At 52.9% G+C, this 27,905-nt stretch overlaps 1 protein-coding gene across 1 annotated transcript; it reads left to right on the top strand.

The window, feature by feature from the left end:
- LOC131206674 (disco-interacting protein 2) lies at nucleotides 1-27,830 on the top strand. The gene is made up of 18 exons (XM_058199336.1): nucleotides 1-3,643; nucleotides 10,257-10,338; nucleotides 11,150-11,167; nucleotides 12,641-12,939; nucleotides 14,538-15,101; nucleotides 18,523-18,651; nucleotides 19,146-20,100; nucleotides 20,164-21,122; nucleotides 21,184-21,320; nucleotides 21,378-21,933; nucleotides 23,899-24,008; nucleotides 24,079-24,544; nucleotides 24,612-24,702; nucleotides 24,764-24,926; nucleotides 25,004-25,501; nucleotides 25,574-25,810; nucleotides 25,885-26,236; nucleotides 26,313-27,830. The coding sequence occupies exons 1-18, from the start codon at nucleotides 1-3 to the stop codon at nucleotides 26,414-26,416; spliced, it is 9,363 nt and encodes a 3,120-aa protein (XP_058055319.1). The 3' UTR covers nucleotides 26,417-27,830.
- The last annotated feature ends 75 nt before the right edge of the window (nucleotides 27,831-27,905 follow it).

The following is a 27,905-nucleotide window of genomic DNA, read 5'->3' as shown; positions in this document are numbered from 1 at the left end:
ATGAAGCCGATCACGTTCGAGTCGATCCGCAATCTGCTGAAGACGAAGAAGAAGCAAAAGGACAAGTCCAGTATCGACCAGAGCTTCAAGCGGAGCGACTCGTTCAAACGGATCAGCATCCGCAAGAGCTACCTCGAGCGGGGCCGCAAGCGCAATGCGGCGGCCGTGCTCCGCGGGTCGACCAAGAATTTGGTCAACATCAGTGAGTTCGAGGATCAGGCCCGACTGGTGAAGAAGGGCTCGGAGAAGCTCCGCACGAGTTCCGCGAGTGTGGATCCGGACCCAAACGCAGCGGCCATTCAGCCAGCGACGGCAGACGGAACTACGTCCGGGACGTCAGCCCGGAACGAGCTGACCGTCGAGCAGCGGCTCGAGTCGAGCGATGCGACGCTGGACGAGAAGATCCGGGCCCTGCAGGAGATCAACGATCGGTACATCAACGAAAACAGGCATCTGATCGAGCGAACGTACGAGGCGAACCGGCGGGTCGAGAAGATTAAAATAAAGAAGCCTCCGAGACCGTCGAAACAGCAGACCCCACCACCGCCACCACCCGGCAGCGAAGTACAAAATGGCGATCTCACCAAATATCAGACTCCCGTGGGGGGAAGTTCCAAACCGAGTGGAGAAGGTCGGGTGAAGAATGTTTCGCACGTCAACATTAACGTCAGCACGGAAGCGATCCCGGAGGAGGATGAAGCGAACCCGGAACCACTTCCGATACCGGGAGCTCGCCGACAGCCACAGTCGGTGGATGATCCTGGGGACGATAAGTCGTTCTACAGCATCAGTACGTTCACGATCGAGAGCAATACGCTGACGAATCCTGGTCACGATACGGGTCGTCTTGGAAGTTACCCACAGCTAACTGACACGGCCACCGCCTCGTCGAAGAAGTCGTTCCGCAGTAGCTTCAGCGCCGGGACGGGGAAGACCCTGACGAGCACGAGCACGGCGACGGCTACGGCAACCGCGACCAACGAGCTGCCCACACTGGTCACCATCCGGACGTACTGTGAGCCCAACTCGTCGATCCAATCGACCACGCACGTCAACGAGCGGTATCTGGAGACGAGCTTCGACAACCCGGATCCGGAACCGGCGGGGACTACCGCCGGGGAGCGTCCACGTCCGGCGGACCGACACAAAAGTTCACCCCAGGTCCAGGCGAGGATCAACACGCAGACGTTCAAGATGATACGGAGCAGGTCCCGCGATGGGATCGTGATCCGAATCCCGGCCATGGACCCGACGAAGCGAACTACGGAGGGTTCCGAGATGGAGAATCTCAACCGGCAGCTGAGTAACGACTCGGCCCTGGACTTGATCGACGTCGACATCCGGGTGGACGAGAAGGAGCTCCAGCAGCAGCGTGGTGGATCGACGACGACCACCGTTAGCTTGGGTCCCACCGCCGTGGGCACGGTGGAGTTGAAGAACCAGAAGAACAACAAGTACCGCAAGAAGGCCAAATCGGCCGGCAAGACGAACGGACGGACGGGAACGCTGGACGTCGTGGACGTCCCGACGAACGGGCACGAGAACTTTGAACTCCAGCGCACCCCAAAGGACCCGGTGGCTGAGCCGCCCAAGTTCCTGTTCCCGAGCCCGTACTTCGAGGAGGAGAACACTATCTTCTACGACCAACAGGGCCAGCTGTACGACGAAGCGGAACTGGGGTCGCCCGAACCCAGCATCCCGTACGCGCTGCGCATCAAGGAGAACCCGTTCACGAAGAACAAGGAGTTCTACTCCATCAACACCGGGCGCATCTGGAAGCAGCTGAACCTTGGCCAGCAGGAGGAAGATCTGTCGATCCTCTCGACTGGAGCTGGAGCCGGTGGCCCGAGGTTGGTCCCGCCGCCGAAAGTCAAGAACGAGTCGTTCAAATCGATGTCATCACGTGACTCCGGCTTCAGTCTGACGTTGACCAAGCCCAAGAACCTGTTCCGGCGCAAGTCCAAGAAGGCTACGCTGCTCCAGCGAAGGAAACCCCCGAAGCTGGCCGTTAGCCGCGATGGGTACTTCAAGCGCGTGATGGTCGTCCAGCGGAACTCATCGAAGCGGAAGAAGTCGATTCGCAAGCAGCGCGTCCCGAGTCGGGACATTTTCCGCGAGCTGTACGATGAGAACTGGAGCAAGCTGGGGGGTGATGGCTTCGACGGTGGGGATCCAGCGAGCCTGGCGGCTCTGGCAGCGGTGACGGCATCGGCGGTCGGCGACGTGGAGGCACCGGACTTTGCGCGGGATTTTGAGAACTTCTGCAACGATCGGCGCTACAATCAGGAGATCCACGATCTGGAGGCATTCTACGAGGAGCACCTGAAGCGGCTCCGCCATTACTACATCCAGAAGAAGAAGATGAACGAGGCCGCCATCAAGGAGTTCTACCGGGACTACTCGGGGGCTGGGGCTGCTGCCGGCGCCGGTGGTGTCACTGTCCTGCCACCATCATCGGGCGGTGGGGACGAAGAGAACGATTACTACGACACGTTTCTGGTGTCGAAGAACGAGACGATCCGATTCAAGAGCGCCCAGGTCGAGCGTTACTTTCAGCCCGATGGGCTCGAGTTTATGTTTCCCTTTCCGGACAAGCGCAAAAGTGGCCGCCCGGGTGGCGGCGGCGGCAGTACCCTCGGGTCGACCGCCAACGGCAAGCAGAAAGCTTCGGGTAAGTCGTCCCTCGGTGGAGGAACCGGTGGCGGCATCGGCCTCTCGGCGTCCGCGACGTCCACGGCCATTGCTGGTCGGAAGCAGTTGTTCCACGAAGTTCGCCCATACGGAAGCCCTCTGGAACCACTGACGCAGATGATGCTGATCGGTCGCCAGGGTGGCGAGCTGGAGCCTTCACGAGGAGCCGCCCAGGTCGGAATTAGCACTCGCTACCAGGAGCCGTTCATGTTTAAACGCAGCATCTCGGCCCCGTTCGGGGACTCCAACTTCCAGCTGACCACACCGGGACAGGAGCGGGATCTCAAGCGGGTCCGGTCGACAGGAACCGTACACCAGAACGAGATCTCCCTGGCCAGTATCTTCCCCTCGGTGAATGCGGGGTCGAACGGTAAGGGCAATCACGTCTACCACGAGGACGATGATGATGAGGAGGAGGAGGACGAGGAAGAGGAAGAAGATGACGACGAGGATGACGAGGACGATGATGATGGGGAAGAGTTCAGCGAGAACGAGTTCCTGATCAACAGTCTCGGGGACAATCTGTACTGTACGCGGTGTGACAAGGGCAACAGTGACTGTGAGTGCTTCGAGTGCGGCCCGGCGGCCGGGTCTCCGACGCGGAAGAGTGGTGTCTCCGTGAAACGGGGAAGTAAGCATCGCGGCAGGGGCAGGGTCGCGTACGGCACGGCGAAGAGTGAAGTGGTGGTCGGTGGTAACGAGGAGGAAGTGAATGGTGTGGCGGGAAAACGGTGCGTGGAAAACGGTGGTCCGGACCATCCGGAAGAAGACGATGAAGAAGACGAGGACGACGACGACGACGACGAAAATGATGAAAACTACTGTGACGTGTTCGACTTTAACGACATCAACATCATCCACGTGAACCACAAGAAGAAAGTGAAGCGAAAAAAGTCCAAGAAGCGCGTCGTCCGGAAGAACCACTCGACGCTGAGGCGGGGCAGCTACTGGGGTAAGTAATCCGGGGCGCGGGTGGGGCCGGGCGAGACGGTTCTCGGACCTAAAGAGCCCCCGTTGGGAGATCTGGATTTTATTACGCACTTTCACGAAAGTGGCCACCATTGAAGTGACAGTAAAAAGTGGACGATAAATCGTAGAACTTGAAAACCCTCAGCGTTGTTTTTGGGGCCACGATAATGACGTCTTGTTTTGACAGTTCGATAACAGCTATTCGGGAGGATTTAACACAAATATCTGAAATGTAATAGGATATCACTAATGCTCTCCTGCTTGGCTTGTCTCATGGCAATTATTCGAAGATATTCGAAAAAACAAATATATAAAAAAATCAAATTACAATTGCCTGGAACTATCGACATAAACATGGTTGGATTGAAAGGGAGTAGTCCATTATGAGAGTGTCACTCATTTTATTTCGCCTTCTGTTGACAGTTGCCCCAATTTGTCATTATCAATTAGCGTTCTTTGCAGCTGATGACATGTGTAATGTGCTGTCTAATGACCGATCGATGGCCACCGGAATTGGCAACCATTGGCCGCGACGATAAATGTAACCTATCAAAGCAACGGCCACAAAAAAACATCCCAAAACGGTTGGATCAATCGGAAATGATTAGTTCGCCGTTTTTGCTATCGATCTGGTTCCGCGTGCTACTGTTGAGCATTCCAAAACGCACCCAACCTCCTCATTTTTTCGCCTTGGTTGTTGCCAAAATAGAATCAATTTCCCGGTCCATCCCACGTTCTCTTTTTTTAGCCACACAACTGGACGGAAGTTTATCCAAAACTAACAACAAACCCTCTCGGATCTACATTTTAAATTTTGGCGCTTCGTGGCCAAAGTGGCTACACCAAACGTTGTGTTAAGTTTGGGTTGGGGCCAAAGGGTGACTTTTCTCTTGCACAAATCCCATCATCCGTCACACACAATGGCGGCCCGTCTGGGCCGGACCGACTAATTGGCATCAGGAGCCCATCGTCACACCGTCGGGGTCACACCAACAATGCGAGGTCGAGGTCAGGCGGCATATACAGCCGCCCTTGATGGCCATGGCCACAGCCCCACACGCAGTTTTCTGTTTTTGCAACTTTTGTTTTCGCTCGCGGGGCGTGGTAAGGAAAATGGGAGCACCTTTTTCGGGGGTGAATAATTCATTTTCTTTGGACCCACTTTTTGCCCGGCGGGTGCTTTTTGTGGGGGACCGCTTGTTTCACTTTTATGCGATTGTGAATCGTGTCAACAGGCGTCTTCTGTTTCGAAAGTTACAATGGTCAAGAGTCAAGTGAGGCCTTTTCACGCGGTCCATTCATTATCCTGGCCGTCGCTTTAGCTTTATGAATACAATCTGTAAAGCTTAACCTTATCTCTCTTTCTAAACGCTCATTGTTATCTGTGAAATGCAAATCATCTTGTGTTTCGTGTGAAACCAAACGAAAGCTCGTCCCCGTTCATCGTTTTATGGTCCGGACTCGACGAGCAGCCGTCTAGGAGCCACACACGAGCCATGCACAAGAACTCCGATAGACAAATCTCACTCACAGCTCGGACCATAAACCCTATCTGCCAACATCAAGCGTCGGGCAAGAAGAATAAATTCTGCTTCACAAAAAAAAAACGGAACTTGTTCCGCTGACGGGGAACCGTTAACTCCAAGGTCAATAGCGCAATTCCGCGGACTCCGTGAACGGGTCCCCGCGACAGAGTGTCGCGTGGGCACGACCAGGCGGCACTACCGCCCCCGGAGTACTTTTGAGTCACCCGCTGCCCCGGTCCCTCCAAAAACTCCAACCTATCTTTACGACCGCTTTCGAGCACGCTTTAATAAACCTATCAAAACAAATCTCTATCTTCGTGTTGTGTTGGCCCAAGATAATCATGTTTGTTTGCATGTTTCTGGGCCGCCGCACCTCCTCGGGGATCCTTCCAGGGTTCGGAGCCAACCAACCAACCGGAATCGGATCCCAAAAACGGACCAAGATGTGACCACGCTTTACGCGGGCGGTTGAAGTTTTATTGCAACATGCGAGCAGCGCGCCGGCGGCTGACAGGGCTCGAAATTTATGTTCCGCGAGCGCGACGACGAGAATTTGCGCACCCAGACGCCGGCCAAGATTTCGTCATCCAGACAATGGGGTGTGGCAATTATCTGCAAACCAGACCAGACACACACCATCGGGCGGCCAGGTCGCGAGTCTGCAGCCCTCCACATATTGATGATTGATTTACGAATAATTCGAAGGTGTGCTACCATATAACAGGCCGGGCCGGGATTAAGTCTATTGAGGTGGTGATTGAATAATTCCACCCTAAAGTTGACTGCGTTGGCCAATGAATTTGATTAGCCACTCGAGGGAGGGTGTAGAGGGATATTTAGTGGAACACCTCTCGGCTTCGACAGAGTGAATCACCCGCAGAGTGTTCCGCTAGACCGCAAGCACGGTGGTTGTGCGTGGAAATTCCATTTTCTTCGGCTCCGTTTTGTGGACAATTTGCATTCCGCGTGACACGGGTTGACGATGATTTACAGCGACAGCGAGCCTTCGGGGTCCCAAGAAATCCCCATTACCAAATCGAGAGACCAACGAGCAAACGTGTCGATGATTGATTGTTTCTCGATGGTGGAAGAAGTAGAATTAAGAATTAGAAACCGTCGTCGTCGTCGCGAGTTTGCGAATCACCCCCACGGCAAGACCCCAACGGGGGGGCTTGCATCTCTAATGGATTTGATGTCCGGTGTCAGAATCCGGAGAAAAAGACCTGAAGCCTGAGGCCCCACGAGCCTGAGGCTGTTGGTGAAATTTGTAACCGGAACCAATCCGTCGGCCTAAACGTCGGCCAAATGTCGTCGGTTTTTTACTGTAACGACGGGGCCTCTCGGTGGGATTCGGCTGGTTGATCTGACCGGTAGTCAGATTTGACGATGGACGACTTCTTCGCGGTGTCCACCAAATTAGAGTGGCTGTCGCGTCGTGCGAACTCCCAGCAACCGTTGGGAAACGACCACCAGCAACTCTTCCCACCCAGAGGAGTTCCCATTCCGAGGGCGGCCACGTTCGCCCTCGAGAACTGTTCCAAGAGTTCCAACGGCACGGAAACCGCTTTTTTGCGTACCGCGTTTGGGTAAAGGCGTTGCTTTTGGGTGCAATCGGTTGCGACACAGCACAGTGGTCAAGCCCCTCGTGCCGCTCGTGGTCAATAATGGACGAAAGTCCTGTGCCTGGTGTAGAGCAAATTAGCAACGCGTGTGACGCAAATGGTGGTAACTGACTCTGGCCAAAGCGGCTGAGGTGATTGCACATTTCCGCGACAGACAAATTGGGGCCGCGACAAAATTACTGGCACTCTCTGGGGTCTCCACCGGGGGGTAGTTATCCTTCTAGAAGGATTGGCTCGTTCAGATAAAATAAATAAAATATGGACGGACTTGTACTGTTCGAGTGGCCTAAAATAGACTTTATGCAATGACCTTGTGTCGGGCAATGTTTGTACAAAAACTTGAGACAATTAACAGCTTGAGTGGTACACGAACATCCCCAAGGTCAGCGTTTGTAGGAGTTAATAATGGGCACCGGTGTGGGCGAGGTGTTAAATGGATCGATACTTTTTTGTCACAACAGTCGCCAACACCAAAAAATGGTCCTTTTCGTTGGATAGAAGGTTCTAGTATTTTGGAGAAACTTTTTACTTGCGAACATTCTAGAATGCAGGGTCTTAACTCCTGCATATTGCCATAACAGATGGATTTCGAAGATGGGGCGGAAAATATCGATTGTGCTGTCATGTTGGAAACAAATATCGGTCAAGTTTTTGGCTCTTATTTTATATTCGTATTAAGAACCAATCGGTCAACATTTCGTGGTATCGTTCGTCATCGACGGTTATGGCCCCTTCTTCATTTTCGAAGCAAAATGGTTCGATGTTTCCGAATTTTCTGCAAGCGTATAACGTCCCGTCTCTTAAATATCAAAGTTTTTTTTTAATGTTTACAATTTCAAGAATGAAGTTTGACGATCATAAGAGTCAAGAAATCAGTAGTTTACAATTCAAGCACTAGATGGATCACTCTGGATATGGTCCATCGCTTGAGGGCGAATGAATTTTACAGATACGGAACCACCACAAACCCCACTTTGGAGTGATCTTGAAGCATTCAAGAAATTTCTGCTGAGAATTCATTTCGCATCCAGCCTATTCTCTAGACCAAAAACTTTTGGAAGATATTATTGAATGATTGGGCATCGATCAGGCAATTTATTATTTCACTTCAATTTATTCAATTCAATACAATTAGTTTACTAACTCGTTTGCCAACTTTAACGATTATCCTAAAAACAGTTAATTTATGCCATGCCATTCTCAACAGTGTCTTCTAATCCGGCGATCGTCTCGCACTGAGCACGCCGTCCATTAGACTCTGCTGCACATTTTTAATGGCTTTTCATTACAAAAAACGCCCCTGCACTGCGCTTCGGGGTGCAGCGCGTGGCCCCGCCAAGAGAATAACAGTTCCCCACCCGAGAGACTACACGCATTCCGTACGCCACGCACCGCATTCAATTCTAGGCGTCCGACGACGACGAGGATGGGCCTTGAGATGAGCAACCCGTTGGCCGCGCGGCTATTAGCGCGGCCAACACCCACCCCAATCTCGGACTTGCGCTGACTCAAGCCCCGTACAGCTTCATCAACAGCGCCACACCTCCACACCGCGCGGACTGGGCACTCAATCCCCTGCCAGTGCGAAACTGTGCAATTAGCGAACATTAAAACCTGGCAATAAATAGCTTGGCCCCCGCCCGATTCCCCCGGGGGAAAACAATACACAACTACACAACATCCCCTGGAGCCCAGCGTTAGGGTTAAAACCCGGGACAGGTAGATTGCAGGAACTCCACGCAACTTCATCGGGCGGCGGGGATTGGCTGGTGGTCAGTCAGTAGTTGGTGGTGGTGGTGTACATTGACGTTCCAATTGGTTCCGAACCTCCGCGGTCATCCAGAGTCCGGCCACGACTGCTCATTACGGCTTCCCCGACTTCAGACGTCTCACCGACATCGACTTCAATTTATCAGCCGATGGAAACTCATTTCCATTTCAACGCCCTCGCGCCACCTGGCCAGGTTCAACAACACTCCCGCTGGCCGAGTGTCCGACTATTGTTTCTGAGCTTCACCGCTGCTCCCTGAAGGTGGGGTCGCCTAGCGGCATTCCCGAGTCAAGGTTATGGCGATCGGCTAGTCTCGATCTCCATTTTCCACCCTCTACGGTTGTAGAACGACGACGATCTCCGGTGGTCCGGCGCTGGTCACGTCTGGGGTTCGAAAAACACGGTCTCGAAACGAATCTGCTAGAATTAATATTTTGTGCCCTTTGGATGATGAGGTTCCCAAGCCTCTCAGATGACGTACCGACCGGACCAACCCGTTGGCCCGTTAGTCCGGCAGTGGTAAGTGACCTCCGGTAATTGGTTCCGAGGCAGTGAGTTGCAAATTATGATCGACCCACGACGATCTGTGCTCGGAACTCGCTTTGGCGCTGCCACCGGATGATGAGGTGACCGTGGAGATTTTGGAAAGTGGTTCCACAACCCCAACTACGAACCAAGCCCGCCATTCGCATATTCATCGCCGAGATGATGAAGGGCCACTTGGTGAAGCTCGGTGATTTTGGTCTGTTGCCACCGGATCTAGTTGGAAAGAAAATCTAGTTTACGGGGCCACCATCGGAGCGGCCAGCAGAGTTGAACCGCTAGCACCGTACGGAAGTGTGGTGGTCAAATCTTAGCGTGGAAATTAGAAATCCACTTCCTCGGATCGGCCGGGGCCACCACCCTCCCGTGCATGGTGATTAGCTGCGTGGGGGTGCGTGTTGGCCGTGAAGTTCCCGGCAGAAGACTGGCCACTTTACCGCAGCATCGTTCAGCTGCGTAAGAAGCTCCACATCACGTGCCGATCGGGGGCCTCCGTGAATGTCTTGCATCGGTCTAGTTGCGATGCGAACCGTGCTGTAGACCACGAAATGCTTTCTCGACCATCCTCTCCGGACCATTATGGTCCGGCGTAGACATCTGTTGGCACCGTTTTGCTGTTAGCTTCCTATAGGGCTCAATTCTGCACATCATCAACCACGACGTGATGTATGGCGTGATGTATGGCCATTTGGCAAGGTTCGGCCTCCCGAAATCGGTGCACTTAATGGCCACCCTCTGAGAGTAACCTTCGCCACAGCGCTCGGCTGGCGTTCTCGCAATTTGGAGCATCTGAAGGACTGTGAATGTTCGGCGGTGCTCACTGGGCTTCGGACGAGCTTGGTGCACTTTCTGCTAGGGGCCCATTTTGTCTACGTCCGAAGAAGATAGGTTAATTTATGGTCACCACACATTCGGCGTCAGGAGAAAGAGAGAGACACCTCAATAGAGGTCCGCTACAAAAATATCACGAATGTTGTGTGTTTTCTAAAATTATTTATTTATTCATCAATATCTATGAACAGATCTCGTATGAAAGTTTATTACTAAAGTCTTGAGAATCATTTACATTCTGCACATCTTAAACCTCGTCGACACCAATTAATGAAGATTTCTCTCTCTGTCTCTCTCCTCCAGGTGACATCACTCAGAAAGGATACGAAAAGAAGCGAACGAGACTCCTGCAGCCATATTTGTCCAAAAATGTGCAGCACGGTACGTAACACTGCCCTCGGGGCCCCCCAAAATTTAGTGTCCAAACTATAGTGAAACGCCTCGAAAAAAAAAACCCGACGCCGACCGGGGGAGAACCTCACGACTCGGTCTTATGATTTATGAGGATGCCCCTCGAACTCGGGGGGGTGGCGACCACTTTATATTGCTCTGGTGCATGTGTGGGATTAAATGATTAAATCGCTGTCAATTAACACACCGCGCACGCCTGGTCCATTAATCAGCAAATGCGTTGGCGGACAAATTGTCTGCTCTGGTCCTGCTCCTTTTAGGCGGCAAAGATCGCTCCGAACCGGCCGAAATGCAACGAAAAATAAATAACCGGCACACACCAGCAGATCGATGGCAGTTTTCCACTTTCGCAGAACTCACCCAGACGCCGGGCGGTCTTTCGGAAAAAAGCTCCAAAGTCCTCAGTTTTCCCCTTAGCTCATTATGTCCACTTATAGGCGCCTGCAGCCGACCAAGGTTGCGCAATGTCTCTCGGGTGTCTCTTTTAATGACTGAGTGTCGCAAGAATGCTGGCCAGGTCTGGCTGGCTGCTAGTGTCTCTTCTCTGGTCCGTCCATCCGTATAATTATGATTGCTTCACTCGCCCAAGAACGTCTCACGGTGCGGCAAGGCGTAGAGAGCTTCTCTCTCTCTTGAGCTCCCTCTGGTTGTTGACATGTTCAATAATTTCGTACATTACGGGACCGGTGGTAATGCTGATTTATGGTGCGCCGAGACTCCTCGCGAGATTACAGCTCAGCGGTCCGGTGCGCTAAATGCCATTCGCGGACTCAGTCAGAGTAGAGAGGCCGTGGCGGCAGATTGCTTTGCGAGGCTTTGCTCGCAGTTTAATCTTCTTAGCTGAAGTCTGACGGGACTTAGAATCGGCACTCGAAGTGGGACCCGCGTGGAGCAAGTTTTGAGGCTGGAGAGACCTCCTCGAGGAGCGAACCGGACATTAAGGGTTTAAGTAATTTATTTTCGATTGGAGTCCAACTCCCCTGCCGGAGTCCAGAGCCGAGTGAATGTTTGCGTCGATCGATCACCCGGATGTCGGGGACTGTTGGACTCTTGGTTCGGCGCGGCTCGGAGCGTCTTGATTAGAATTGATGATCATACTCCTCGTACCCAGAACCCCCACACAAACACCTTGTGCCGGAGGAGTTGGGTTACTTTCATTTCGAGGCTGTTTTCGAAGGGCGCCACCTCGCAACGGATCGCCCTGGATCCTAATGCACACTTTCGGGCACCAAATCTCGGGCAGGAAAACGGTGTTACGAAGGGCTGCGTTCACGATTACGAGCTTCCGCACGATTGCGAAGGGCTCCAGGAAGGGCTCAATCAATCTCTAACACGTCTAGGTTGAGTCCGAGGTTTTGGGCCTATCAATTCCCAGTGTATTAAACTATTTGTTGCTGTTGGGTCACACAGGAAGTTGGGAATAAGTTTTCCAACTATTTTTCCATCACGTAATTCATGAATGGTGCGTTTGAGTTACGAAGTTAAGTCACTGTGATCGGTCCTTCTCTGCGATTGTGAAACAGCGCCACCTGTCGGACCACGAATCGGTTGTAAATCGGTGCGCTTAATCGGTTCTTACCAGAATGGATCTCAGTAGACATTGTGAGGAGGTTAGAAACAAATGTCAAATGAAGTCCGCGAACTTTCTGCAGAGATCCAATAACTGGAAGTGTACGCCATTCACAATTCGGACCTCAATAAAGCAAAGCCATTTGCAGTTTCGATGGTGGCACATTAGTCACGTCACAGCTACCGCTTTTCGCTTTCTTGCTCGCGGAGAAAGTCAGCAAAGTGCACTTGTGGACACGCTGTCTGCCCGGAACGATGGTGACATGGTGTGTGGACAGGAAGCTAATACGGTAGTGTTTTCCCGCCCGTCAATTACAACCCCAGAGTGAGAGACGCCTCAGCATCGTTTCGGTCGCGAAAATTCCAGCCCATCATAAACGCTGTGAGACAATTAGGTCCGCGGGGAGCCAGCAAGAAAGTGGAAAATTGCCAGCAACGATTGTGGTGTGTCACGGCTCGTGTGCGTAACATTTGCGCCATAACAATTAGGAGGTATCTTTGTCTCGTAGTAGCTACCGGAAACCGGCTGACCTCCGGGTGCGGAAGTTCGAACGCATGACGCATTCCATTCGCGGGACTTACATGCTTAACCAACCTTACATGCTTCCTGCACCGAGTAGAGTAGAGTAGAGTCCATGTGTCCGTTTGGTGGTGGGTAGTACGCTTGTAATGTTCATCCCAATTACTAACTTTCCCACCCTAGGTAGTGGAGGAGGCAGCAACAATCCGGGCTACGTCAACGACATCCAGTCGCACCTCCATCATTCAGCGTCCCAGCAGAAGCAGCAACAGCAGAACATCTTTGCCTCCTCCGGCAGCAGTGGTGGTGGTGGTGGTGGTAGTAGTAGAGACAGAAATGATCGGTCCAGCAGTGGTGGACACCACCATTCCTCGTCCCATCAGCAGCGGGAGCAGCAACAGCGCGAGCAGCAGCAGCTACAGCAGAACCGAACCCGTCGCAGCACGCAACGGAAGGTGACGCACAACGAGAAGCGCTACCACTCAGGTTAGATCCCTTTGAAACCTGTAGTCCTTGGCGGCCATCTCAGGCGCAAGGGAAATGTCGGCTCGGGGGGTGTCCTCACTGCGTCCTACTTTTGATTTGCCCGGTTCCGAGCAGGTTCACGCTGATCCCATAACTTCTGGGGATCTCCACCAGGACGGGGCCGTTAGTTAGCTTCCCGTTAGAGCCTCCGACGTATTTAGTTGGCTACCAGTGCGAGCGAGAGAGAGGTTCCAGAGTGCAGGTTCCACAGGTGGGGTTTTTGTCGTTCATTCGGATCGCCCGAAACGGGTTTAATTTGATGAGCACCTCTGGAAACTAATCGATGTTGGCGCGGGATTTTCGGGCGCTCCGTCCCGCTACGTAGCGATCGAGCTAACGAGTTTCTTTTCAAACCCCCTCCTCAGACTCAGAAGTGAAGAATGATGGCTTTTTATGGGCCCTTTTTTTGGGGGCTGCGTAACACTTTTGCGATTTTTATTCCTCATCTCTCCTTTTCGCCCAACTCTCTGATGGTGATGGCTTCCCTTTCGGTACGGTGCTTCGGATGTTTGGGTTCTTGATTTGCGGCTTGCTGAGCTGAGCTGGGTTTCCATTTCTTGTTGGGTGATCTTCAGTGATCGCCCAGTTACCAGTTACCAGGCGGCTCAGGTACCTGAATAGCGGTAGCGCCGCGCAGCGTTCCATAATTTTGGGCAAATGCGATGATGATTCTATTCTTGGGTTGATGATGATGGTGATCGGCTGCGGTTCCGCCGGATCTTTTGGAGCGACCGGTAATTTTGGAGGCCTGATAGATCGAGCTCCCCCAAATCACTGCCCGGACCGCCCCAAGGTCGTAAACCACCGGCCGGGAAGCGAAGATCTGGGAAGGAAATTGGGGAAACCATCGCCAGCGCCATCCGGGCGAAGATCATCTCAGCCACACGTCGACGCGGGGGTCCGAACCATTAGCCACTAATTGTGACCATCTCTGGTGCTGATCTGTCCCCTAGCATAGCCAGCAGTAACATGCCTACGCACGCCAGAACCACCGCGCTGGTGTCGTGGCGCCCCAAAACATTAACATACCGTCAGGGTTTCGGACACCGTAGTTGCTGTAGGTTGTGGACTTAACAAATATGCATATTTTATTGCTAGCTGCTATCGGCGAGCTGCTGTGTTGTCGGTTTGGTTACACCCTGTTTTGTGTCCTGTTGTATGTTGTAAATCTGTTCCATCCCTAAATCCACTTCCACAGGGTAGTTCGTGTTTTTTGCTGTGTTTTTATTACGTTGTGTTCAATTCAATCACCTATTTTAACTTGTTTGTTTCGTTTTTCTTTTTTTTCTTTTCTCTTGGCGACCTCACCTCGCTCTTTCTTGCTGCATGTGCGCGCGCGCTGTGTGGTGTGGTGTTCCATTTACACTCTCTGTTCCATTTCGTTGTGTTGTGTGCTTTGTACTTTGTATGTTATCTTTTTTACGTGTACCTTAATTTAAACAACAAACAATCACGCCGCCTCTGCACATACGCCGAACATATACGCACAACCGCACAAAATGGCGATGGGTCGTCCGAAAATTTACACCGCACATACACGAACACGCACGCACGCTTAGCTGCTGGACGGCAGCCTGATGTGCTGCAGGCGGAAGAGCCGGTCGTCCTGCGGCCGGCGCCCCATCCGATCTCCGGCATTCCCGTGTCCCATCAGCTGCTGCTCCGCAAACAGCAACAGCAGCAGCAACACTCACGCAGCAGCCATCCCCCGCTGTCCACCACTACCTCATCCGGTTCGACATCCTCGGCGGCAGGTGGCGTCGCGTCGGCCCCTCACCACCACGACCTTCTTGTGCCATCAGCCTCGGTGGGCCAGCATCCGGCCGGCGGACCGCCGGGACTCTACTCCTCGGCACTGGTGGCGGCCGCCGCCGAGGCGTTGGTCCAGTTCAAAGCGACACGCGCCGCCCCACCACCACCGACGGCCGGAGGACGAGAGGAGCCGCCGGCCAGCGGCAATGTGATAATGCGCCCCAAAACGCATCCCTCGTCCACGGAACCGACGGACGATCGGTCAAGTAATAATCCTGCCGGCGCGATGGTGACGGCGGCGGCGGCGGCCGAGGGCAAGAATAGTAGAAATAATAGGAGAATTGGACGGCACGAGAGTCGCTACACCAGTGGTAAAAAATGCAACCTGCACCCCGTCTGCACTACCCCACAGAACATCATCCAAAAACTATTATTTCCATTTTATTTATTTTGGCACGCCCTTTTTTTCGGTTTTCTGGTTTTTCCCCGCTGTTAGCATCTACGTTTGATCCGTACCGTTCCTACGTTCTCTCTATTTCTTCTACTTTTCTTCCGAACCCAACCTTTACCTAACTTTTACCTAACCCCCGGACTGTACATACATCCTTTCGCTTACCTAAACTTAACTTAATGCGAAAAGAAGAGTTTTCTTTTCGACATCGGCAGCTGTAAAATTACACCACAAAACTAATTCTCAACTCTAATCTTAATACTCTATGCTGTCGATCGATGATCTCGAGTTGTAGCGGTCAATCACTTATCGCTTAACGGGTCGATCGATGACTAGTGAAGCTTCATGTTTAAAACTAATCTTAGATGTGCCATTGTTGTCGTCGTTATGTCCTTGTTTCAGTTCATTATTAACTATTGCCTATGCCATTTAACCACAGATTTAACCAGATTTAAAGCTTTTCGATCTGGTTCTAACTTTGTTACGCGATCATTACGTACGACAAAGACACATTTTTCTTAATAATTATTTGCCACATAATTATTACTACTTCAGATAGATGAAACAATCAAACGATAGCGTTTTACTGTTTCACTCGCATCCCTTTTGCTACTGTGTGTTATGATCCGTAAGATAGCCAATAATTTAGTGATGGACCGTCATAACGCCCTACCTACGTTGATAATTGCACCATTTTGCCGATCGCCACGAAAAGCAAAACGGGACAATTATAAAACAGCGCCCATCGTCTTCGAAGCCCCGGGGGCTTCAACTACCCCGTGCGGTCATCGATAATTTTAATTCATTTTCGAAAGGCCCCACTATCTGTGTTGGCCGGCCCCCCTCATGTGCGTAATTTCTAATGTATGCCCACCTCATGACATGCACGCTGAGTGTGCTTCGCACGCCATACACACGGTGCCTTCATTAGGCTGGGGCTAATGTTTTATATTGAGCTCCCCCGCGGTCTAATGGCGATTTTCGGTTCGGGCAACCATTGGCGGCCTCAGTGGTGCGTAACTAAACGCACTGACCGCTATCGCCACGCCACGGGTTACGTGGCGCAATCGATCACGGTGTAATCGGATCGACGGCATGTGCGCCAGCGAGTGAACCTCTGCACGACGATATCCGAGACTGCAGGCGGCCCAGCTCAGCAAATCGGTTCAGCAAAACATAACAACACCCCGGGCCGTTTAATGGAGGCATGTTTTGCATTTCGCGTGGATGTGGCTGGCTGGCTAATTTCGCGTCAATTATGCGCTAATGAGAAGGAAAAGTAAGAAACAAAAACCCGGGGGCCGGGTTCCACTTTCGGCTCGTGAAGTGTTTTGCATGATACACAACTTCGGTGTTCGGTCAGTGTTTTTGGTTTGCGATTACGTTTGCTGTGTGGTGTTGTCTGTTTTGTTTCTCGCTTGTCTCGGTATGCAAATAATTCACCGCCAAATCACTGGTTGTAGTTTAGTTCATCTTCGGTTAGCAATCGTGTTTTGCACTCACCCGTCTGTTAGGTCTTTCAACCCGCGAAGGCAGGAATGTAAAAGTAGAAGCACCACAGAAAGTCGACGAACTAAAAGGCGGGTTAGAGATTCGGACAGGTTTCGGATGACAGAGCTCCCTAAGCGCTCGCGGTCGCTGATTGATGGAGTTCCTCGCCAAGTACCTCCGGACATCGATCATCTACCACCCGGACCGTCGATCGCGAGTCGATCGATTAGCTGTTGGTGGAGGTGCCTCCACAGCACTACAGAGTACGGTGATTGACACTTGCCCACCCATCAAGTTCAGCCCCAGATGCCGGTTTGACCACCTCGTTTCGGTTGGCCAAAATCGGGTTGACCAACGAGTTTGCTGGGCGGCCGACTTACGTAAGCCAGTGGACCGAATGTCACTTCGAAGGCGCGTCGTATAGGTCTCGTTACGGTTTTCAAGAGCAAGGTCTGTGAGGCCTAGCTTAAGCCTGTCAAACGGGTACGCCAACGGTCACGCGTTCACATAATTTAGCGGGCCGATTAAATCGGGCACCCCATCGGTGACACACACCGGTGGGCTTCGCACTCAGCTTCAGTAGGAGGCAGAGATTGATAGCGTGTTGCGTGTTCTCACGAAATGATCATCGAGACCAGCGCGTATCGAACCCCACGTCGATGCTCAAGCGCAACCAGATCGTTAATCGATCTTCGCATGCAACGATCAACATCAATCTTGCACCGAACTGAAACCTCCACATTCGTCGGGTGGGGTGCGCTTCCGTCGCAGACAAATGGCTCTAAACGTGGCGCCAGACGACCGGGTGGTGATAATTTTGACCCACGCATATAGGCCTTCGGCATAGATTCTGTTAAAAAAAAAAGTTGATAGCTCGATACACGATCCTCTACGTGGGCATAATTTGAGGCTATCAAAAAATATGATATTTTTATTATAAAACGCAGCGTCGCTTCGTCCCAGTCCGGCACATCAATCACATCGCCGAGTGCGGCAGTAGCTTCACCAGCTAATGAGAAACCATTCCCTGGCGGGGTCTGTTCATGATTTATCCATTACCACCGACCGCTATGGGCCGCGCTAGCAACAATGATGTCGTCGCCCACACGCGACTTAATGGGGATCTAGCGAAACGGAAGCCCCACTTAGCCCACCCCGCCGTAAAGGTTCTTGCATGCGCAGAGATCTGCGCCAAAAACGGGTTAATAATCTTGTCATGATGAACAACTAAATAGCTAAATAGAAGCTCTCTCTCTCTTGCTGGTGATGTTGGTGGTGGTCATGCTGTAGTTGATGGATCTAGTGCCAACCCACCCACACGCCATCACGTGTCATAGTTCCGCCTGTTACTAAGCTCGCTCCCTAGCCCTGTACTAAACCGCATCCGAGGTCTTTCAACCCGCTCCGAACCCGCTGTCACCCGGAAAGATCCTCACATCGTTTCATCATTTTCGTTTCGTTTGCTCTCTTTCTTCCTTCTCTCTATCTCTCTACTGTGTGCCCGTACGCGCTTCGTGTGTTGCTTACCCACCATCATCACACCATCATCGCACAATGATCATCATATCCCGCGGTCCACACGCTCAACCCATCTGACCTTCAACCATTCGACGACAACACGGCGCTGATGATGGCCCAAATTTCTCCCTGGCTGCTCCCGTTACACCCGCAAATGACACTTTAATCGACGGATGGCTGCCCGGAATCCCCGACATCGACACACGATATCCGTGCCCATTAACAATCACAATCATCATCATCACACACGCGCGCGTAAAACCAATCACAAAATATCTCTTTTTTGGTGCCGCTTTGACCATCAAACACACACCATCAAATCGCGCACGCAGAGGTACGCCAGGAAGCGGTCCAACAGGCGCTGGCGGCGTTGAAAAATCGTCCCAAACCTAGCTTACCAATGCCATCCAAGCGCAGCTCGGTCCTAAACCGTAGCCCCGAGCGCGATCATGACGATTCAGGTAAATCTTCCGCAAACCCCATCATTTCGCGCTGCTCACGCTCCTGAGGATGCTCACGGAATGGGACACTCCATTCCGTCAGCACCCACAGGATGTTCGTAGCGTTCGCAACCCTTATGAGCTGCACGACAAGATCTGCGAATTGGGGTCGTATGATCGCAGATCACTCCCAATTCGCAGGTCTTCGTCTACTCCAGTTTCACCGCGCATGCGTCCCCGTAAACCCCGAACTCCATCTCTAGTCTCACCCAACACGCACACACGATCTCATACACGATCACAGGATATCGAATCGCTGCTTTTCAAAGTTTTGCTTATTGGCCACCGCGTGCAGATCGTTCCGAAAGTAAGAATCCCCTACGTCTTCTCGTCCACCGCTGGGTCTTGTTGTTTAAAAAATCGTGCGACCGGTCCTTTGAGAGACCCGTGATCCCGATCCAGATCGCACCTCAAAGTAAATGGTTCCTAACGGTGATCCTCACTTCCTTTTGCAGACTCCAGTACGGAGGACGAATCCATACCGGAGGAGGGCGTGCTGGGCAGAATATCGACCCCGGACCGGGACAACTACAATCTGCCCCGTGATCACATTCTCACACGGGAACCGATGCGTCTGCCGTCGTCCCGGGATCATCACCACGGTCAGCAGCAACCGCTGCCATCGTCGAAACAGGCCCCACCGCCCCTACCAACCCACCATCGGCCACCACAAACCATTCCGACGCAACCGCAGAACATTACGCAGCAGCACGCAACGCTCTCGGATACGTCCAGCGCCGGATCGCCACCGGCCGTCCACCGTAATCAGCACCACTCGGGCTATCCGCAGCAGGGCAAGGGCGGTGGCTACGACATGACGGATCTGAGCGAGTTCCAACCCCAGCAGCGACCGTACGCCGCGCCGGATATCACACAGTTCTCGGCAAACACCCGGCGTGGGGCGGATCGCGTCACGCGCTACGTAAACCTTGCCAATCAGGAACCGGGCGATACGAGTACGGCCGGTCGGTGGAAGGTTTCGGCGAAGATACAGCAGCTGCTCAACACATTGAAGCGCCCGAAACGGCGCCCACTGCCGGAGTTTTACGAGGACAACGATATCGAGCTGGAGATCGCCGCCAATCCGAAGGACCCGAACGCACCGAAACCGGAGGGCAGCATCATGACTCCGGTTCAGGGTGAACAGCTGATCGTACCGTCCGGGTTGCCTCGCACCCTCGAAGCGGCCCTCCAGCGGTACGGAACGAGCTCTTTTAAGGCCCCGATGGCGACGGTCCTCGATCCGAACGGCAAGATGACGACGACGCTCACCTACGGCAAGCTGCTTTCGCGCGCCCAGAAGATCGCGTACGCTCTCTCGACGAAGGTGTTCAGCAAGGGCCCGGAACAGGTCGCCCTCAAGCCGGGCGATCGGGTGGCCCTCGTCTACCCCAACAGTGATCCCCTGAAGTAAGTGCCCCAAGCAGCGGAACCAAAGGTGACGCTCACTAATGAAACGTCTTTACTTTTTAGCTTCCTGACGGCCTGGTACGGGTGTATGTTCCGTGGGCTGGTGCCACTGCCGATCGAGTTGCCCCTCTCCAGTTCCGACTCGCCACCGCAACAGGTCGGCTTTCTGCTGAGCTCATGCGGTGTCCACGTGGCGCTCACCTCGGAAGCCTGTCTGAAGGGGCTCCCGAAGTCATCGACCGGGGAGGTGGCCAAGCTGAAGGGTTGGCCCCGGTTGCACTGGTTCGTGACGGAGCACCTGCCGAAGGTGCCGAAGGACTTTAACACGAGCAACAATCGGATCAGTGAGGACTCGAGTGCCTACATCGAGTACACGACCGATAAGGAGGGCAGCGTGATGGGTGTGACTGTGACGCGGCAAGCAATGATTAGCCACTGCCGGGCCCTCACGATGGCGTGTCACTACACCGAGGGCGAAACGATCGTGTGCGTGCTGGACTTTAAGCGTGAGGTTGGCCTCTGGCACAGCATCCTGACGGCGGTGCTGAACGGAATGCACGTCCTGTTTATTCCGTACGCACTGATGAAGCTACGGCCCTCGTCCTGGATGCAGCTCATCACCAAGTACCGCGCGTCGTGCTGTCTGGTGAAGAGCCGCGACCTACACTGGGGACTGCTGGCCACAAAGGACCACAAGGAGATCTCGCTTTCGTCGCTCCGGATGCTGCTCGTGGCGGACGGTGCCAATCCGTGGTCGCTTTCGAGTTGTGACCAGTTTCTGAGCGTGTTCCAAACGAAGGGCCTGCGCCCGGATGCGATCTGTCCGTGTGCGAGCAGCTCCGAGGTGTTTACGGTGTCCCTGCGACGCCCGGGGCGATCGGCAGCCGGCGGATACAATCAGTCAGCGACCGGGCGCGGTGTTCTGTCGATGTCCGCCCTTTCGCACGGGGTCGTGCGTGTGGACAGTGAAGATTCCCTTACCTCCCTCACGCTGCAGGACTGTGGGCAGGTTATGCCGAGTGGTAAGAGCCCTCCGAGTGTTCCGGCCAATGGTCTGTAGTTAAACATATTTCATTTCCGTAGCTACGATGGTTGTGGTGAATGCCGAAGGACCTCCGGTGCTGTGCAAGACGGACCAGGTCGGTGAAATCTGCGTTACCTCAGGCTCGAGCGGTACGGCCTACTACGGTCTGGAGGGCATGACCAACTCCACCTTCAAGGTAAGTGGTCCATTCTGAAACCGGGAGCTTGGATTTACCGGTTTGTTTTGTTGACAGGTCCAACCACTGGCGGACGCGCCCGTTACGAAGGACGGCGAAACGATCCCGGCTAAGCCGATCAACGACGAGATGTACGTCCGGAGCGGACTGCTGGGCTTCCTTGGTCCCGGCGGGCTGGTATTTGTGTGCGGTTCTCGTGACGGTCTGATGACCGTAACGGGTCGGAAGCACAACTCGGACGACATTATCGCCACGGTGCTGGCGGTCGAACCGATGCGCTTCATTTACCGTGGCCGGATTGCCGTGTTCAGCATCCGGGTGCTGCGGGACGAGCGTGTTTGTGTGATTGCCGAGCAGCGCCCGGACTGCTCGGAGGAGGAGTCATTCCAGTGGATGTCGCGGGTGCTGCAGGCGGTCGATTCGATCCATCAGGTCGGTATCTACTGCCTGGCGCTCGTACCACCGAACCATCTGCCGAAGACGCCCCTCGGGGGCATCCATCTGACGGAGGCGCGCCGGCGCTTCCTCGAGGGGTCACTCCATCCCGCCAACGTGCTGATGTGTCCGCACACCTGCGTCACCAACCTACCGAAACCACGCGAAATTCACCACGGTACGTCCGCTTTTCATCTTTTCATTCACGCTTTCTGTATGTGTGCGCTGTATGTGGCTGGTGCATTCGTTTGCTCTCTGCGTGGGTGTGTACGTGTGCGTGTCCGTGTGCGTATCGCTGTTTGAATCCCCACTGCTGCTGTTAGTGTGTGCAACTTTGTTTGGCATTGTTTGCGTTCATTTCATTTTGTTCCATCCTCGGCGATTCCTATCCTGTCGGACAGGGCCACCGGTTGTTGTTTCATCACGTTTAGCCTTTAGACCCCACAGACCAACGCTCAAAGTAGATTGCAGCACCGCCGGTACTTTATCAAACCCAAGAAGGTTGGGAGCGTGATTGAGAGATTGGCAGGCAATTGATTGGAATATTTGCCAACTGCTTTCCAATGCTTTTTTTGTCGTTATACTATTCCAATCAATTACCTTCCAATCTGGTTGTTCTGCTGCTTTGTGGTTGTTTATTTTGTAAAATAGTTCATAAACGCCACATTTTGAGAATGCTTTGGAAGTCGAAACCACCTTTAGACTTCAACGCACCGCGGCACTCGCTTCGAAAGCACTTCTCAAGATGAGGCCAATGATTAGAATTAGTGTTTCCTTTTTATCGCCACATTCGTCTGTGTCACTACCTCGTCGACGAGACCCCGTGAAAGGCGTAGCTTTCTGGCGTTCCGAACCCCTTCACGTGGCCGTGGTTTTGCAAAGCACATCAGCACCTTCTGTCCCCCTGCTACTACACACCACCACCACCACCACCTGGTCCTTCCTGGTTTCCCTGGTTTTCGGAATGGTTTCACGGAACTCTTCTTCCCGCTGTCCAGTCACAAACCCACCCGGCCCTTTACAATGTGTCCTCCCTATGTTCCCCCCGTTTTGGATCATTCTCAATGGATTGGCATAATACGTACTAATTTGCTATAATTCGTTGGTTGGCCGTTGATTTCGTATGGTTTTTGATTTTCTCAAAATTAATATCATTTTCTCTCTCTCTCTCTCTCTCTCTTCTCTCTCTTCTTAATTTTCTTTTCAATAATGCTGCTCTGCTCTCCTCACAAAATAATAATGAATCGTGCGTGCAAAACAAATTACAATTACTAAACAAAATGCGAACGCGTACTAACCTGTGAACCCCCTCGGTGCCGGTTTGGTTACACTTTGGTTGACTTAACAATAACCACACCCAACACACAAACACACTCCACGGTTTTGGATTTGGAAACGCGCGTGTTGTTTGGTTTTTTTTTCGATCATTCATCCGGCCACCGTGCCACATCTGTCGGACTGCAATAATTACTGCCACAAAAATATCCACCAAAAAATCACGATTGTCAAACACAAAACAATGCCACAACAACAACAAAATCGCAAACGGGGGCAAAACACACTGCGAACGTGTTTTGGGTCAATCGCGTTGCCAACACCACCAATCATCACCCCGCCATCACCATCATCATCATCGCCAACGGCATCGACCCTCCCAAACTTCGCGTGGTGGATCACCTGCATTTGTACATACGATCATCGTTGTCCGTTTGATTTTTATCGTTTCAAAACGTCCCTTTCTTGTGGTTTCCGTTTTGTTTTGTTTCCGTATTCACATTACTCACAAACAAAACTGCAAAACACGCGATCGCAAAAATAAAATTGTTCACGATCACTCGATCACCCACACGTTGATCACCAAACCAACAACATTGTTATCATCACCCTCACAAACAAATACACATCACCAAAACAAAAATGAAAACACTGATCACCACCACCCCATCATCATCATCACCCGTCGTCTGGTGGTGCGATCGTGCTTTGAACGAACAAATGGCAAACCGACTAAAATCAGGCTCTATCCAACAACTTCAAATTTCCGGCACCTCGTCGTCGGCCACGAACCTCGTCGTCGGCGGTGGCAACGCGGCGGGCAACATCGTCGGCACTGCTGGCACTCCGGGGGGGCCGGGTGGTGCAGATGCCTCCGTCGGTCCGGCCTCGGTTATGGTCGGCAATCTGGTGCAGGGCAACCGGCTTGCCTCTGCCCAGGGCCGCGACATCGGGCTCGCCGATGACAACGAGCGTAAGGTAAGTTAGCGGCCACTCGCCTCATATCCTGAATCTCTAAGTTCTCCCTATTCCTTCCTTCTCCTTCCAGCACCAACTGATCACGGGTGTGCTGCGATGGCGCGCCAGCTCATCGCCCGATCACGTCCTCTACACGCTGCTCAACTCGAAGGGTGCGGTCGCGAAGACCCTAACCTGCTCGGAGCTGCACAAACGGGCCGAGAAGATTGCGGCTCTCCTCCAGGAGCGGGGCAAGGTAAACCCGGGCGATCACGTCGCGCTGATCTTCCCGCCGGGGCTCGATCTGATCTGCGCCTTCTACGGGTGCCTGTATCTCGGTGCCGTGCCGGTTACGATTCGGCCACCGCACCCGCAGAATCTCATCACCACACTGCCCACCGTGCGGATGATCGTGGACGTGTCGAAGAGCGGCATCATCCTGTCGATCCAGAGCATCATCAAGCTGCTGAAGTCGCGCGAAGCCGCCACCTCGATCGATCCGAAAAGCTGGCCCACCATCCTGGACATCGAGGACAACCCGAAACGCAAGCTGGCCGGTAAGTAGCGGCAGCCTTTAAGCGATCGATGCCGATATAATGGAGGATCTTTCTCCTTTCCGCACAGCCATCGCCAACTGTACGCTGGATTCCACTGCCTATCTGGACTTTAGCGTGTCCACCTGCGGTCGTCTGAGTGGCGTCATCATCACGCATCGGTAAGTGGTGATCTAGAGGTGTAAGGAGCATGATCACTCATCCACCTTCTCGTCGTTGCAGCTCCCTGTCGAGTCTCTGTGCCAGTCTGAAGCTTGCCTGCGAGCTGTACCCTAGTCGCCATGTGGCCCTCTGCCTTGATCCGTACTGTGGCCTTGGCTTCTCAATGTGGACGCTGATCAGCGTCTACAGCGGTCACCACTCGATCCTGATCGCACCGTACGAGGTAATGTATTTCGGGAGGATTTCAAAAGTAGCAGAAGTTTATATTCGCCGATCGCCGATTTCCACTTTCCGGAACAGGTTGAAGCCAATCCTAGTCTCTGGTTGAGCACACTGTCGCAGTACCGGGTACGCGATACGTTCTGCTCGTACGGCGTGATCGAACTGTGCACGAAAGCCCTCAGCAACTCGATCCAGGCGCTCAAGCAGCGCAACATCAATCTCGGCTGCGTGCGGACGTGCGTCGTGGTGGCCGAAGAGCGGCCGCGCGTGCAACTGACACAACAGTTCTGCAAACTGTTCCAGGCGCTCGGGCTCAACACGCGCTGCGTTTCCACGTCGTTCGGATGCCGCGTCAATCCGGCGATCTGTGTGCAGGGTGCCAGTTCGGCCGAAAGCGCCCAGGTGTACGTGGATCTGCGCGCGCTGCGCAACAACCGGGTGGCGCTCGTCGAACGGGGTGCCCCCAATTCGCTGTGCTTGGTCGAATCGGGCAAACTGTTGCCAGGCGTCAAGGTGATCATCGCCAATCCGGACACGAAGGGACAGTGCGGTGATTCGCATCTCGGCGAGATTTGGGTAAGTGCCGTCAACGGGGAGGAGAAGGGTTGATCCATTTCATTAATCCCGGTTTGTTGTTGTGGAAAACAGGTTCAATCACCGCACAACTCGAACGGTTACTTCACGATCTACGGCGACGAGACGGACTATAATGATCACTTCAACGCGAAGCTGGTGACGGGCTGCTCGACGAGCGACATTTGGGCCCGCACCGGGTACCTTGGGTTCCTGCGTCGCACCGAGTGCTCCCAGGCAGGCTCGATCCTGGACGAAACGACACCGAGCATAGCTAGTCGCGATTCGGATACCGAATCAATTCACTCACAGGTACGTAGCGGTCGGATCGGATCAGGTTTGTCTCCATCAGCATCAAGTCTCTTATTCTGGTTTTCCTTCTCTAGGGTCACAATACGCTCAACTCTACGACAAGTTCGAACGCCGGCGGCACCGCAACGACGGCCGCCGCTGGCAACGAGCAGGAACTGCACGATGCGGTGTACGTCGTGGGCGCACTGGACGAGGTGATCACGCTGCGCGGTATGAACTACCATCCGATCGATATCGAAAACTCGGTTCTGCGCTGCCACAAGAAGATTGCCGAGTGTGCGGTCTTCACCTGGACCAACCTGCTGGTGGTGGTCGTCGAGCTCGACGGCAACGAGTCGGAAGCGCTCGATTTGGTTCCCCTCGTGACGAATACGGTGCTCGAGGAGCATCAGCTGATCGTCGGTGTGGTCGTCGTTGTCGATCCCGGTTCGTGATCTCGCCTGTTAATACCGCCTGTTGTATCGGATTGTAATTGCTCGATTCCTATTTTCCTTTCCAAAAGGTGTTGTGCCGATCAATAGCCGCGGCGAGAAGCAACGGATGCACTTGCGGGACGGATTCCTTGCCGATCAGCTCGATCCCATCTACGTTGCGTACAATATGTAAAAAAAAAACAGGACGTGCTATCTCTCTAGAAGTCACGACACCGGCGGACGACGCACCCCGAAATGCCAACCAAACTGCCTCTCCACTGACACTGCATTGCCTCCCATAAAGTGGCCCACAAAAGCGCCGCAACACGCACAGTAATGGACTCGAAAGGGGGAAAGCTTGCCGAAAGGACAAGGGTACGACATAGGTGACGACCTGCTATTGGCTACAGTAACAGGACAGGCCCCCCGGTGCCTAACTATACAGACACGCACTGCACTGGCGGAAGCAGCAAAATATTTAAATTTGAAGTTAGAACTAAAACCAAATCATAGACCCGATACACTCGTGTGTGTGCGGCGACACACACGGTGCAATAAGAATACAATAACGACAGATTTTGTCGACGGCGAAACACAGAGAACGGATGAGATGTGAAGCGACACTATATTGAATTTAAAGGAGTAACAAACAATCGCACGAAGAGAACCAGAAAACCGAGACAACCGAGCATACGCACATCACAAACCTTTATAGAGTTGCATAGCTGCTGACGGAACACGTAATTGGCCGGATGGACCGATGCGAAATTGGTAGTTAATGTATGAGAGAGGCGAGTTCCACTTCTACTTATTGCACCAGGTTTTGGTGAACGCATGTAATCAGTGAAAAAAAAAACAATTTAAACGGAAATAGTAGCGAAAAAGGACACGGCACGAAGCGTGGTCACACTTAAAACGGTTCACACCTTTTCTCGAGTCGTTCTTAGTTAATCTGTTCTTGTGATCGGCAAATCGTAGCACCTTCCAACAACACAACCAGCCCTCCCCACAACGATCGGCACCAACAGCGTGTGTTTTTGGATTTTTACTACTTCACGATCTGCCCCGGGCCGTCCCGTGAGCTGTTTCTCCCTTTTCTTCCACGATAAGCATTACGATTATAAGTAGTATTAGCGGTTAGAGAGCTCTGTACATACTTATCTTAACGAGTTGCGAGAGAAAACGAGGAACGAGGTAAGGAAAAAGAATGACGACGAATCCGGATTCTTGAGCATACCGTGATTGGAGGAAGAATCGACGATAGCACCGGATAGCAGACAGGTTGTTGCCGCGCTGTTTGCGCGTAGAGTAGGTTGAGTTGAAGGACGCGCAACGTCGCGGGAGTAAGGTAGAACAAGTCAACAATTATTACGCGTACTCTTCTCTATCGTCTAACCGTATACTTACATTACACAAACCACCACCAGACACGCCGTGTAAGCACACAGGACAAAGTCCCGCGAGGAAGGCTCGGTGGGCGAAAATAAAAGCAGTTTTTCCTGTTCGATTGACACGACTTCAGTTTTCCCTTACGCCACTACACGCCACACAAAGCGGACGCTTCCATCGTTTCTTCGATCCTTAGGACCATGTTGCAGAAGGGTAGTACCGTAGATCGTTTGCTGTAGGTAAAATTACGCACTTTTGTTTTGTGATGTTTAAAACGATGTGGATCATAAGGT

The sequence above is a fragment of the Anopheles bellator genome, chromosome 1, assembly GCF_943735745.2.
Source record: "Anopheles bellator chromosome 1, idAnoBellAS_SP24_06.2, whole genome shotgun sequence".
Taxonomy (NCBI): domain Eukaryota; kingdom Metazoa; phylum Arthropoda; class Insecta; order Diptera; family Culicidae; genus Anopheles; species Anopheles bellator.
The sequence above is the reverse complement of the archived record's forward strand: the minus strand, read 5'-3'. Positions and strand labels throughout refer to the sequence as shown.